Below are 15346 nucleotides of genomic sequence, written 5' to 3'. Positions count from 1 at the left end.
ATTACACTGAGGAAAAGCATTACCAAGGCATGTTCATAGGCAAACAGTAAAACAACATTGAAATTAAAACAGAAAACATCTTTTAACTACAAAAACAAATAACTATTATGATGTGTTCATTTTAGGCTACCGTGATGGTAGAACACTTTGCTGCTATCGAGTCTATTGGTCTTTACATGACAAGCAAATCAAAGGATAGAGTTTACAATAGAGAACAATAAGCTTGTCTAATCAGGAAACAATGTCTTGACTGTTGGTGGTTATTTGGTAAATGTAACAGCACCCCAGCCCTGAGACAAACATCAACCCATGGCGGTCAGTGGATGACGTAACATTCACCATTGTACAGCACCGTACAGTACATGTGCATCGCCGTCATACCACTTACTTACTCACCTAAAGTTGTCTGTTATCAGATTGTGGAATACATGGTAACGCAGAAAACAGTCAAACAATGAAAACATTAATTCTATGCACCATATTACTTCATCTGAAAAAAACCCGGCCCCATGGCCTAGTTGAAAGATCTGTTCCCTGAGAACGTACGGTCAGATCCCTTGGCCGCGTCAACCAACAATACTTCAAAGGATGGTAACTGTTTTTTCCCCGCCACTCGCTCGGAATTAAGGGGAAAATTCAAGCCCTGATCAGCTCGGATTCAGTGTACTGTGTCTGAGTTTGGTAGCCACGTTAAATTGCCTGATGCCTGAGTTGACTAACGCTATAACAAACGACAGTACTCGGGGAAACAAACACCTACACACAAGCGTGGATGCACGTCACTGTACAATTGCAAAACTCTAACACGCGATGATAAACCCAAATTTACCTCTCCTCAGAGAGAATAGAATAACTGTAAATAGAGTACGGAAGATGAGGTGTAATGGGGTTTGAATTAACTTAACAAAATGTGTTTGTGTGGGTGTGTGCGTGAACAAATCATGGAAAGCATTTATAATATCTCAAACGACATTCATTCATATTTTACATGCATCAGATACTCTGTGTGTTTATATAAATACCAATTTGTGGTATTCTCAGCATATTTTGTATCAAATACGCAAATGATCTAAACAAAATATCAACAAACAATTTTTAGTATCCATCAACGTGCTTTGATCAGAATAATTTCTGTGTGGGATGTGGGAGTATGATGACCAAACCCTCCCCACGTCGTTTGCGTGATCAGTGACTAGTACACTCGATTCTGTTCATATCTCTGCACTTCAGAAGAATGTCTACATTACATACAGAGTGTAACCTTTTCAGGAGTATGTGACCGAACCAGTGTGATATAATTACCTTCTGTTTGGTGAAATACAAGCCTGAACTACAACAGTATACCCCGACCGGATGTAATCTTGACTCACCTCAGTGAACACTTCTGAAGTACTGTAATTGTGAACTTAATCTGCTTTGGAGTATTTGACCTTGAGAATGAACTTGACCTTCAATATGTACGTATTTCAAACAATTTCTAGCATATAAACCAAATATAACATTCCTTGGTGCAATTCAATTTAACAATGAAAATATAGAATATGCCATTCATTAGATAAGATAAGAAGAGAAAAGATAATACTTTATTACCCGATTTGGGGAATTTTGTTTACATTTGAGAAAAGCTCATAGATACATGTGACATAAATACAGACACAAATACAGGATAACACGAAATGTTAAAAAGGTATAATCTGAGAAATAATAGATGAAAAGCTACTTATGAATAAAAGTGAATGACTTTTTTTAAAAAAAACTGTCCAGGATCAGTTGTCATACATGTATCAAACTACACAAACACATATTCATAAAAGATAATTTTATTAAAAATGATAAAGATATTCTAGAATTTACCTGACTGTGCAATTTGGGCAGCCCGCAGGCTGTGTCCTCGTGTTAATGGAGGACAGGGGTCTAGTGGTTTAACCCTTACTCCAACTAGACGGATAGTATCAGGGCCAGGTCCTATCAAATGGCTGGTCAAAGCCCCGTGCCTCAACGTTGTGTAGAACACGTTTGTCAAACTGTGGAAATGATTTGTCAAAATTTTGAAATGATTTGATTTTTTTTAGCATACCATCCTAGTATCAGCTGCAAGTTGAAGATCCACTTGTTAATAGCGTTGTCCTTGTTGGATGGGGAGCACGGACGATGAAACATTATACACAACAAGAAGGATTTTCCCTGCTCACAGAACAGTTTACACCAAAGTGAATTGAGGGAATATACAGTGAGTGAGTATGAATTACGCCGATTTTAGCAATATTGCAGCAATATCACGCCGGGGCACACCAGAAATCGGCTTTACACATTGTACCAATGTCGGGAATCGAACCCGTGTCTTCGGAGTGAAGAGCGAACGCTTTAACCACTAGGCTGCCCGAAAGCCCCGAGAGAGAGTGAATATAGAGACCAATTGTTCACAGACAAGACCAAGGTGCTATCTATGTAAAAGAAGTCACAACCTGCAAACACTCTGAAACTCCAACAAACACCTACCTCCTTTTCTTTTTTCTTATCCAAATGCCCCCAAATCATTTAAAGCAGGTTTCTATAACATCATGTTGAAGTCTGTATTCCAAACCCCTCGCGATGTTGAATTGCAAAAAACCCACCATGGTGTAAATACATCAGAAGAGTTTCTGAAAGAAAATATCAACCAAAACTCCCTGGTATTTACTTTATTTTCCAGTAGTCCTGTCTGAATGTAGGATGGTTTTAGAGACATCACCTAAGAGAGATTGAGTGGCCTGAAATGATGTTCATCAAAGTCCGAAATTGTAGAATATTCTGGTTGAAATACTCATATGATATTAAAAACATCCAAACGCAGTCAGCTGCGACATCGCAGAAATGAAGCTGGTCAGCTTTCTTCCGATTTCCTCCTAGATCAATGAAAGAACCAGATGTGTGTGAAGTTTCGGATGTTCTGAATGAAGCGTTTGTTCTTATGTTAGACAGAACATGATATGGTATGCAAGAATCGTCTTCCTTTGGTAGATGAATCAGTTGCTAAGTCAACATACATGGAAGACACACTGAATTTCAGGACAAACGGAAGCGTGAAATTGAGTGAGTGAGTGAGTATGGTTTTACACCGCACTGAGCAATATTTTAGCAACATTAAAGCGGGGGGACATCGGAAATAAGCTTCATACGTTGTACCGATGTCGAGAATATAACCCGGGTCTTCTACGTGACGAGCGAATGCTTTAAATACTAGGCTACCCCACCACCACTTGCACAAAGTACATCAACTGTTCAGGAAGTCACTCATTGTACAAACTGGAAACAACAAGCGGAGATGAATAAGTCCAACACATGTATCCATCACCAGATAAACATAAAAAAACAGATCAGCAAGAATAGGAACACAATTGGTGCCCACGGGGATGTCTACTTTTTGCCTTAATTCAATTCAAATATTGTTTTCTCGGTGAACCTGAGATGGCATTGGCTTCATTTTTTTATAAATTGCCCTGAACCTCTGAAGACAGAACTGAACATCGTTCTTTTCTGAGATCTTAAATACACCAAGTACGCAATATACACGTGGTATGGATGACCACATAGGCCTTTAAAGCAAGGAAAATAAACACACGAAATAATCGCAGAAGATGGGCTCAAAAGCATTAAGCCTTTATCGTGTGGACAATTATCGCTGTGCATAGTTGCGTCCCTTGGGCACGCCAGAAACCTATGATTGTGGGTTCGAATCCCGGTTCGCCCCGATTATGTTTCTAGGTTTGTCAGCACCATACCCGTGCTCGTGGGTTTCACCGAAGTCGTAAACGTCTGAGACCTGCATCACTTCGGGCTTTCCTCCCACATGAAGCTGACACGCCGTGATATAACTAGAATACTGTTAAAAGCGGCGTTATACCCAACCCACTCACTCACTCTTTCTGTATATGATCACTTGTAAAAAGTCAATCAGAGAATATAACCACAGTCAATATCACTGGTGGAAGTATCACAGATAAACACATGGTTGATGTCTATATCACAGGTATCACACAATCACTCTCGTAATCGGGAATCAGACACTTGTTGGTAGGTGGAATACAGCAGCACGATCGATGCATTGGTGGTCGACGTAACAAGTATATACAGCCTCGTCCTGAAAGAGGGGTCGTCGACGACGTTGTTTTGCTCAGGTGTAATGATAAATCGTGAATAAGAAGTTTATATGTAGACAGTGGAGGTGCCTTAAGACGGATAAACGTAGACGCTTGACAGTGGGAACAACTACAAACCTTTCAAATTGGGAAGCCACACTTTGGATGACAGCTGCTGCCATACTTTGGATGACAGCTGACTGGGTCTGAAAGGGTTTATTTATTCCAATTCTGTTTCTTCTTTTTTCAGTTGGTACATTTTACCATTGACCTAACGCACTTAACCGACTCTAAAAGACATTCAACAGGTTCCTCTTTCCCCATTCTTAGGCATATGCTTCAGGAGCATCCATAATGATTGTAATTCGATCTGCTCACGATATTTTGTCGACAGTTAATGAGAACGTCATTTTGCTAAAATTTGTTTTTACGCGCATATTTGTACTTCGACGTTCGTACTCCTGTGCCAACCCTTCTGCAGAGTAAAGGAAGTTGTAGTTAGTTCTGGAGCGAAGTCTCCCCCCATGTTGTCCATGTAGAAAATCGATTGGCGCGAGCAGAGCATCATCCGGAGTGTGGGCACTCTGATATAGGTGAGTGGTTTTGAATTCAGCAGAGCTTCGGAACTGATAAATGCAGTCATCAGTTCTTCATCGGTGACATCACTTGAGCTGAGAACTGCATAAATGGCCTGTTTAACTGACTAGATCATCGACTCGAATATTCCTTCATCGTGAGGAGCATATGGAGGATTAAATCTCCAAAAAACACCTTTCTTTGCCAATTTCGATTTTGTGATTCCAGAATCTAATGAAGTCATCAATTCGTCCTATTGTCAGATATAATCCTTGGGCATGACCCTTCTATGTACCATGCAGAAGAGAGCATTCAAAAATGAATTTGTGTCTAGTCTCTTAATGTATAGCGCATGTAGCGAGGCATATTACCAGGCACAAATAATGCTTCTGACGGCTTTTACCCAAACCCTCTGTAGTGAGAAACAGACCAGCAAAATCCACCCAAGTTTGACAAAATGTTGTCATTGAACAAACTACTTTCATCTTTGGAATATTGCCCATCAGCTGATGTCCTGGCTTGGCACCAAACGCATGCATTTTCCCACTCACGAATATTCTCTGGTAAGAATACAATCCAGAACTTTGACAACAATGAGGCCAATGTGCTATTGGTTCTCATGTGACACTTTTCCTGATGGCGTTAAATGATCAACTTTATCACCGGGCTCTTTCAGGAAAGAAATAGAAAAGTTCGCATCCAAGGTCAGGACTTCTGCAAACCACAGTCTGCCATTTAACCTAATCACTCCAGTTTCATCCAGAAAAGGCTGCAGTTCAATGAGTTTCCTGTTAGAATTTACATGTTCAATGCCCAATACTCTCCAGAAAATCTTTCTTCTTGCTCGTTATTTTTCTTTCAGCCTCTTCAATCCCGTTTAGGTCAAGATCGTCTTACCTTCACATATTCTTTATCTGCGTTCATATGCTTTGGCAATTGACTTTCAACAAGTGCTAAGACCTCAGGAATGTATAGCCATACTTTTGTGCCAAGAGTTCAGGTTTACTTCCTTTGGCATGTATGTCAGCTCTATTCAACTTTGTTGGCACATACATCCGCTAGCTGGGCTTTGTCACCTCTAATATAAAACCGACGCGATTGGCCACGAACGGCTTAAAGCTTCTATCGTGGCCACCATTAAACAGTCATGCTGTCAGACCAGATCCTTGCATCACAAACGTTGATAGCCTTGATTGGAGCAACATTTCTTTTTTCATCTACAAGTTGACTCATTGGACAATGACTATGTCGTCATCAACTCTCACCAGATCTACGACTGTACCACATGATGCATCTACAAACACATCCGTGCTCGGATTGGCTTTTTCTGTTGTAAATTCAAGCAATCTTGGCAAATAAAAAGATTCATATCTGCCAAATCCCTACAGCAGTGCAAGGCCTTTTCTTCTTATTCAAGATTTGGACTGTCATCCTAACCAACACCAGGCACCCAAATGTGTTTGATATTATGTTTGCCCGAATGATATATAGCTAGCAGTCCTAAAGTGTAAAAACTATTTGCAATCTCCCCCAATAAAGCTATTTCTTTTACATTTGAAAGTGATCATTTGGGTGTTTGTGGCGTAATTAAAACCTATGACTCTCGTCAATGATCTGAATATTATTCTCACATAGTCTATCTGCAACTGTGATACATTCAAGGACCTTCAATGAATTGGAGACCAATTTCCTGGCATGCATTCCTGGTTGTGGTCCACAGTTCATTCACTTGATAATAAAGCTCAATTTCTTTGTGGGCAGTCTGGGTAGCCCAGTGGTTAAAGTGTCCGCTCGTCACGACAAAGATCCGGGTTCGATTCCCTATATCAGTACAATGCCTGAAGCCCATTAATGGTGTCCCCTGCCATGATATGTCTGTAATATTGCTAAACGCGGTGTAAAACCATACTCAGTCACTTACTCAATTTTACTCTTCTGTGTCTCCTGAAATCTATTGTGTCTTCTATGTATGTTGACTTAGCAACTGATTCTTCTTCTATGCATCCCTTATCATGTTCTGTCTGAGATAAGGACAAACACTTCATTCCGAAGATCCGAAAATTCACACCCATCTGGTTCTTTCTCCAGATTCATTGAAATCTGAAGAAAGGCTGATCATCTTCATTTCTGCAATGTTGCAACTGATTGCAAATTAGATGTTTTTTCATATCATAGCAGTATTTCAACCAGATTATATCCAATAGAAATCTTTGCATAAAGCAGAGTCGATTGTGAGATTACCCTATCACTGTCATATAAATTTCCCAACATGACGGATTCCTAAACATAACTTCAATACTTTTGATTTAACCCATTAATGTTGGATATCTAACGACGACCCTGAAGAGGCAGTATTGTACCTGTTGACTACCAAAGTATGACTCTGACTTTTGATTGGACTTGTGTTCCCTATCTTTGGGCTTTTCAATCATACCAAGCATTACCTCAAGTTCTTTTAGAACCTATTCTCTTATTGACTCAACTGATTCCTGAGTGAGTTCAAACAGCCATCTTCAGTAATTTGTTATCATTAACCTTGTCATTCTTCTCAACAATTGGGCAGAGAGACAATTGTCACCTAAGTCCTCAAATTGTCAGTCCTAGGCGTTGCAAGTACGTATGGGTCTGAAGTTATTAACTTCCACTCTTTCTAAAGCAATCTGCCCTATTTTACTATACTCATACGCAAACGAAACGCAAGTGGTTTTAAGCAAATAGGTAACAAACACGGAACCATAAATTGATACGAGTTTTAGCATGTAGTGAAGCCTGATGGTGTTATCAATATTTTTGGTTGCATTTTGGAAGCCCCGAGTAAAAACGCAACATAAAAAACGAATCGCCAAAACGCACCATTTCAATGAATATGTGGGTATCATGCACCCATATCTCGCGAAATCGAAAATGCACGAACTGTCACGAACTGTAGTGGGTATAAAACTGTAGCCGATTCTTGGACCTACCACTCCTTGGTCAGCAATGCCACGCCTCTAATTCAGAGAAACCAGGCTATCGGACGTTTGGAAGCAGGAGAGTTTGTCCAAGATGTTGCCCGTCATTTCAACGTTAACATAACCATAATTTACCGTCTCCTGCATCGATACAATGCTACACAGACCACAGATGACCTTCGTCGGAGCGTTCGTCCTAGGGTCACCACACCTCGACAAGATCGGCAGATTACCCGTCAACACCAGCGACATCCGTTTTTAACTGCAAGTGAAAGTGCTTGACAGACACATAATCGACACATTAGCCGGGACACTCCGTTCCAACAACCTCAGATGTCGCCGACCAGCACGTCGTCCTGTTCTCCAACCACGGCATCGCCAAGCACGACTTCAGTGGGCACAGGGTCATCACAATTGGCGTCATCGTGAGTGGAGGCGTGTCATCTTCTCTGATGAAAGTCGCTTTTGTGTCTCCCATGCAGACTGAAGAGTCAGAATTTGGCGGCGTCGAGGTGATCGTTTCGCTGACAGAAACGTTGTGGAAAGGGATCTAGCGTCATGGTATGGGCAGGGATTGGACTTAATGCAAGACATGGACCGATATGCTTTCTGAATGTTGGTCAAGGTCGGGGACATGGCGACACTGCTCAGCGGTATATCGACCAAGTGATCCCACGTTGTTCTATTTTTTACACAACATCAACAACACATTTTCCAGCAGGACAACGCTCGTCCCAAAGTTGCCAGAGCTACCATGGCCTTTCTGCAACAACACAACATCCGTGTTCTACCGTGGCCAGACCTCAGCCCTGATCTGAACCCTATCGAACACTTTTGGGATGAGGTTCAAATGCATCTGCACAATGTGCGCCCAGTCCCTACAACTGCCGATGAACTACGCACAGCTGCTCTAGATTTGTGCAGGATTCCTAGGGCCTTCACAAATCGACTGATCCACTCAATGTACAGGAGATGTGCGGCAGTGATCAATGCTAATGGTGGTCACACAAGGTATTGACTGACATTTTGGGTATTGACCCGAAACTGTAAGCCCTTAACATTTGCAAAAACAATTATGTCATCTGCCTTTTAATCCATTAAACTGTCTTCAGTCAAATTTTGTCAATCTTGCCCTATAAGTATTTCTTGTTTTTACTGTTGAAAATAGATAACATGTATACTGCATACTCAACTTGCGTTTCTTTTGCGTGTGAGTATATATACTTTCTCTCAAGACGTTCGTAAGCGACATCATAAACTGCTGCAGTGTGACCTTGCATTGAAATGAGACTGAAGCCCCTCCTGCAAGGTATTGCTTCAGATGTAACAGCTTATACTCATTAGTGGCATTACCTCTGACATGTGAAGATCTGGGGAAGAATAGGTCTTCAGCAATAGGGATCGGGTGGTCAGGCTCGCTGACTTGGTTGATGCATGTCATTGTATCCAAACTGCGTGGATCGATGCTCATGATATTAATCACTGGATTGTCTGGTCCAGACTTGATTATTTACAGACCACCGTCATATAGGTGGAATATTTCTGAGTGTGGCGTTAAACAACAAACAAACCAACCAACAACCTCTGTCCACGCATGCCATGAAGACATCTTTCCAACTTTCGTATTCTTTGATGAAAACATAAAACAGGAATATAAACCTGTCTTAACTTACTCAACATATCAACACCAACTTTGCTGTTGCTTGATGTGGTTTTGGTCTTAATGAAAGATCTCATTTGGGGGTCACATTTGCTTTCTATCCGGTCAAATTCAATTCAATTCCATGTGAACCTGCTGCTTCCATTTTAATTTTATTCTACTCCTACAAATGTCTAGCGCAACTAACTCACCGTGTCCAACATTCTGATGAACAGAGGGAATATCTTGTTCATGAGCTTCATGAACTTCTGTGGTGTTCTGATGTGTCAAATGAGCAAAATAGCCTTGACATTCCTGACCTTAAACCAGAACACTTTGCATTTGGCCTGCTGCTCAAATGCAGTTTAGCATGTTGTATAGCCTCAACGGTCTCTTCTTCAACTAAAATTTTCTCAGCATTCTCATAATCACTATCTTGGTCATTGGTCACACAATGAGCCAACAGCTTCAGCCTGAAGTGAACTCACTTCATCCATCTCATCCCTCACTGTTTTTCATGTAGGGAGAGCTTTCTGCCATCTTTTGTTTCTAAAGCTGGGCTATTTGTAACTCTAGGTTATCTACATCACTCATACTTCTAGCCTTTTAAGACTTTTCAGATACCTCGCTATATCAGCCAGGCTTGTTGCTGTGTCAACCATTGTAAACAAACAAGCATCAAACTTGAAACATGAAATCCCCTAAAATGCAATGAGCAATGAAAATAAGATAAGATACAGTGAAAATGAATTTGAAATTTAAAGTGAAGTTGCTGTTTAATTAGTGCATGTTTACAATGACAATGGATAACTCTTTCAACTATTTCTTCTCTATTCTTTACTATACCATTCTAGTTCACCATTTCCATTACTTTGAGGGAGCTATGTAGATACAACCTCCTCCTATGAGCACCAGCAACTGAAACTAAGGCATGCATAGTTTACACTCACCTATCACACAATCCTGTGCAGCATGCTACCTTCAACTTTAACTGGCGGCACAGCTGTTGTGTTTTTTGCAAATAAACCACTGTGTCCAGTGACAGGACTCTTGTTCCCGGACGCTCCAGAACACCTATCCCTGTCTAAAACCATGTCTACTAATGACCTTAGACTTCATGTTGTAAATGAGAGTAGATCTAGCAGCCTTTGGACCAAGTCCACAGTCATTTGAAATGTTGTCCTCGTGTCAACCTATGCATGCTGTGAATCCTTCATACTCCATAAGTGAACAGATGGTGTAGCCTAATGGTAATCCCCACCAATTTCATAGCAGGTAAACAATCTGCGGATTAATGTGAAATTATATATCCAATATGACATATCATGACAATCTGATAATCTCCCCTCGCTAAGCTGAACCGATTTAAGCTAGATTTTCCGTTGATGTTTGAACTGAAGACGTTTCACAACTTGAGATGTTTGTGTATATAAATGTTATTGTGAACATGATTTTAGAATTGGCATCTCCTCCTTTCCAGTAGTCGATCTTGGAAAAAGCTGCATACTTTATTTCCAGTTTGCACCTTGAGAGAACTGTCCATGGTCAAATCATCATCTCTGAATGTAGTATTCATACGCCACACTTATACATATTTCTTTCAACATTGAATTCCAATACTGTCCAAAGGTTGGTGAGTCATATATGAATTACTACACTCATCCTTGTTAGATAGTGTTTTATCACATCTCATGTATTTCAAAACATACCTAACAGCGAGAGGGAGTTAAATACATTTTGAAATACACAAGTGCATGATCCACATCTGCTGCCATCAACTAGAGTTTAATGACAACAATCATTCAAATCCAAGAACCTGACAACTCTTACACAAAACATGGGGCCCTGAAGGAGTCGGCACCATTACATCCAACGAAGAATTGATTCGTGTTTTCAATACACTGAATTTGCTACAATGGAAGGTCAAATAAAGACTTTAATGACAAATTATTTACATTGATTTTGTATTTAAGTCAGAACAAAAACACACAAATAACAAATGTTGCAATGCATGAGTGTCAATATTACACGAAGAGTTTCCATTTCATTATGGAGCCTACAAATTGTTTCATACGATGGTCTTGATCACCTTAATGCTCACCAATCTGCATGGCTATAGAATTTGTTTACAACTGACTTGGCCTCGCAATCACATGCATATGAGTATGAATAACACTTCGTTGGAACAGGCATGTGAATATCAATTCAGTATATGTTCATAAATGTGTATCAAACCAAAATGAGAGGTAGCTCCCTTAATTCCTTAAATTCATTTCTGCTGCTTTTAGGTCCAATAATACGAGGAAGTCCATATTTAGGGAAGGACGAGGCATATTGTTTTTGCAATCATAAAATAATGGTGGCCAGGCAATGTAACTCACCCAGATATATTTTATTGGTTTTCGCTTACCCCAAACTGTACATTACGTAATATTTCAATGATACATGCAGAAATTGCTGAGCAATTGGCACAAAAGATACATAATATGGCTGCCATGGTGGCAAAGTCAGATCAGAATTCTGTGAGCAAATAACAAAGAAAATGTTTACACAGTCAAAATTACATTTTGAGAACATTTAAACATTATATTCCAATTTTAGCTGAATAGTCTGAGAGGTGACAATAGATAAGGCTTTTACTCTGCGGAGACAGACATATTGAAAATCGGATTCAAACATCTTGAACAAGTTTGGGTTTTCTCATTAGTGGGAACAAGCAGGTGAAGTTTCAGCTTTATTGGAATGGAAATTTCTGAGGATAAGGTGTTTACAGATGCCTTCAAAGCAACCAAGCCATGCATGACATCAATTCACTTCACTTTCAGTTTGGTGAGCAAATGACAGTTCTCACTATCCTCCATATATCCCAAAATAAAACATAAAATGTTAACAGGGTTTTCCTGTAATATAATGGACACTCCTGATCTATGGCCATTTGCCAAAAATGACAAGGAAATGGTAATTATCATGATATTAACTGACATATTATCCATTACCTTTTGACCATTTTAGTGGCATGATAGTAATTGGTCACTGTGCAAACTTCACTGTTCAAATTTTCTTTGAAATATACTCATGCGAACTTACAGACACTCAGTCAAGGAGCGGATTCAACTGAAAAAAGTAGTTAGTTTGTAGTAGCTTCACAATATGTCTAATTAATTAACACCCAAAACTAGCAAGCAAAGCAATGAACTTGACCCTGAATAAAAGCTAACATTGCAGAATAGACATATTTATCCTCATTTCAAACACATTTGGACGGAGAAATGAGAATCTGATTAGCCTCCAGGCTAATGCAAGACATAACATAACATAACGCAAGACTCCCATCTTCAAGAATCTCTATTCAGCAAAGGCACACTGTTAGTCATGCACATCACTAAATCACTGTCCACGACGAAGGACGAGTATAGAGATACACTGTTAGAATAGTCCTGCTGCAAAACTGTTGAGAACTTCTGGTACAGAAGCATCAAATCCGGCAATGTCCAGTGAACCAAGATCAGTCTGATCGGCTTGGTTTAGTCGACTGGCTGTCAGTCCACAAATTGCTAGTCTGCAACAAACACAAAAGGAACCTTTAATAAAAACATACTAAACACTCCCACTGTATTTGTGCTAACTGGCATGGAGACTAGTCCATTCCAGCTACACAATGCTTAAACAATCAGTTCCAGATACACAATCTGTCCAATCTCAATTCATTCTATATATGAATCATATGGTGATATGCTGCATTACTCCCATTAAGAATTTAACAAAGCTCCTTTGATGTCTTTTATGGAGTATTTGCAAGATTTGTTCATAAAAGTGAAAAAAAGGGTAAACAAGAACACACTAAAAAATAGTGCCACTGCACTGTACCTCACATTGGTATGAACTTCATGTATTTCGATTGTGAAAACGTTATGTTGACATTTAATAGTCAGACTGCCTCAAATATGACTTTTAGCGAGTCATGGTACGGCATTTATGATATGTGTATCCATTCACTTGCAACTAAAGTTCGTTTCAAGGCGTCAATAGCGATAATCTGACCGTGGTTGCTGTAAATAACGGTGAGTTGTGCGATCTACCGATCACTTCGCATACGATTTCACTGAAATTATTGTAAACCTTATTATAATTATTGAATGAAATATTGAATAATATTAATCAAATATTTGCAAACTCTAGTCCAGATAAACAGTGAACAATTTTTTTATACCCAGATATCTTAATGATAGGATTAAATTGCGTACTTCAGTTCAGATTTGTTGACTTGTATTTCCGGTGTTACGTGATCGCGGTGATCAGCTGATAATGTTTTCTGAGATGGGGGAAAACGTGAATTTACTAAAAATGTTAGTAAATTTTGGGAGCCATGCTTTACCTCGCTATAACCGAAGCGCTCAATATCGAGGGAACACTGTACATAACAACTTGTAATGTGTGTGAAAAGTCGTACGAAAATACGCTATTTGAAGGGGGCGTGGCCTAAATGCAAATGTCCGATTTGGATTCTAAATTTTCCTGACCCCTGGTATGAAGTCAACAGTTGAAAATGTCAACAAAGACAGCCACTCAAATGCTGTTTGCATCATTGATATTCAAATAGTTTTATCATAAATACTGAGGACTTAAATCTAACGACAATATCTATAGATTTGAACAAAATATGATGTTATTATTGGAAGAAGCATGAATTCCAAGTTCAGCTTTCTCAGTCTGCCCTATACACATTTTGAGAGAACAAGACTGTATGCTTTAACACAAAGGCAAGCATTCTCTACCAAGGTAAAAACAAGCATGAAATACTCATTTTTGTAAAATGAGTTAACTGTTTTTGAGTTTTGCTCTGGAAACGAACGGTACACGTATTTGAGCCCAGTTTCTTGCCAAGGAAACATTTTTAAAAAATCCCAAACTACAAAAAGGCAACAGTTTACCACTAGACCTATCTATGTGCCAAGTTTGGTGAAGAAATGTACGTTTTTCAAGATCTGCTCTGGAAATGAGCACAACCGCCATATTCAGGCCAAGTTAAAGTCAATGCTATGGAACCTCGAAAAACATTTTTTTTCAAAATCCCAAACTACCAAAAGACACCATTGCATCACTATAGAGCTATCTACATGCCAAGTTTGAATAAGAAGTATTGGACAGTTTTCAAGATCTGCTCCAGAAAGTAGCCCTACCGCCATTTTCAGTCCGAGTTAAAGTTGTTACCATAGAAATTTGAAAAATAATTTTTTTAAGAATCTCAAAATATCAAAAGGCACCAGCTCACCACCAAACCAATCTAAGTATCTCTAAGGTTTTTGTGTTCTGCTCCAGAAACAAAACATGAGACAGATGGATGACAGGACAGTAAGACTGAAGGATGGATCCATTCCTATATCCCCCTTCCACTTTGTGGCGGGGGATAAAAATTATAATACTGTGAGTAAAGGAACACATTTTGAGTTCCACTAATAACTATACATAAATGAAATTTCATTACATTTTTTAGCAAAATTGACTGAATAATTGCTGTAAAGATTTTTCAACATGCCTGCCATGGCTAGTCCATGTGACCTTTTGTCTGTCCATCAAAGGCTCCGATTTGTTCATGGCATTACCGGTAACATCAAAAGTCTCATGTTTTTCACAACAAATTGAGAAAAATCTTTTAAAATATTGTTCAAAGAAAACCACAAAGCCTAGGAATCTGAAACATCAGTATAATGTATAGCAACAATATTTGCTTTTGAAATTCAAAACTTACTTGGTTTGTAAATTGAGAGATTGCCGATACTGGCTTATAGCTTGTGCTGTGGTCATCTCTCCAGTGGACTCCTTGCTATCTGTCAGTATGATCATCACATCATACTGCTGCTTGTTCTCCTCAGCCCACCGAATTGGTGCTGCCATATCACACTGGCACAGTTGTGGTGGCAGCTGAAAATGTATGATGAACTTGCTTTATTGAACTATCAACACAACCATGAAGTTTAGTGGCTCACTTCACAAGTAGTTTTAAGACCAGATTTGTGATTCCTGTATGTACTTATCCCAAACTCACAAAAAGTTTTTCTCTT

The 15346-nt window shown here is 39.4% G+C and overlaps 1 protein-coding gene across 1 annotated transcript in view; it reads right to left on the bottom strand.

The window, feature by feature from the left end:
• Positions 1-11262: 11262 nt before the first annotated feature.
• The window catches only part of LOC139473054 (RNA-binding protein Ro60-like), a 58711-nt gene continuing 54627 nt past the window's right edge, over positions 11263-15346 (bottom strand). Inside the window, exons 6-7 of the mRNA XM_071255565.1 lie at positions 15034-15206; positions 11263-12843 (exon numbers count right to left, since the gene is read on the bottom strand). Of these exons, the coding sequence (XP_071111666.1) occupies positions 12711-12843; positions 15034-15206 (306 nt within the window). The 3' untranslated portion in view covers positions 11263-12710. The remainder of the gene's footprint in view (positions 12844-15033; positions 15207-15346) is intronic.

This window comes from Haliotis cracherodii, unplaced genomic scaffold, assembly GCF_022045235.1.
Source record: "Haliotis cracherodii isolate W230 unplaced genomic scaffold, xgHalCrac1.p SCAF_26, whole genome shotgun sequence".
Taxonomy (NCBI): Eukaryota; Metazoa; Mollusca; class Gastropoda; order Lepetellida; family Haliotidae; genus Haliotis; species Haliotis cracherodii.
The sequence above is the reverse complement of the archived record's forward strand: the minus strand, read 5'-3'. Positions and strand labels throughout refer to the sequence as shown.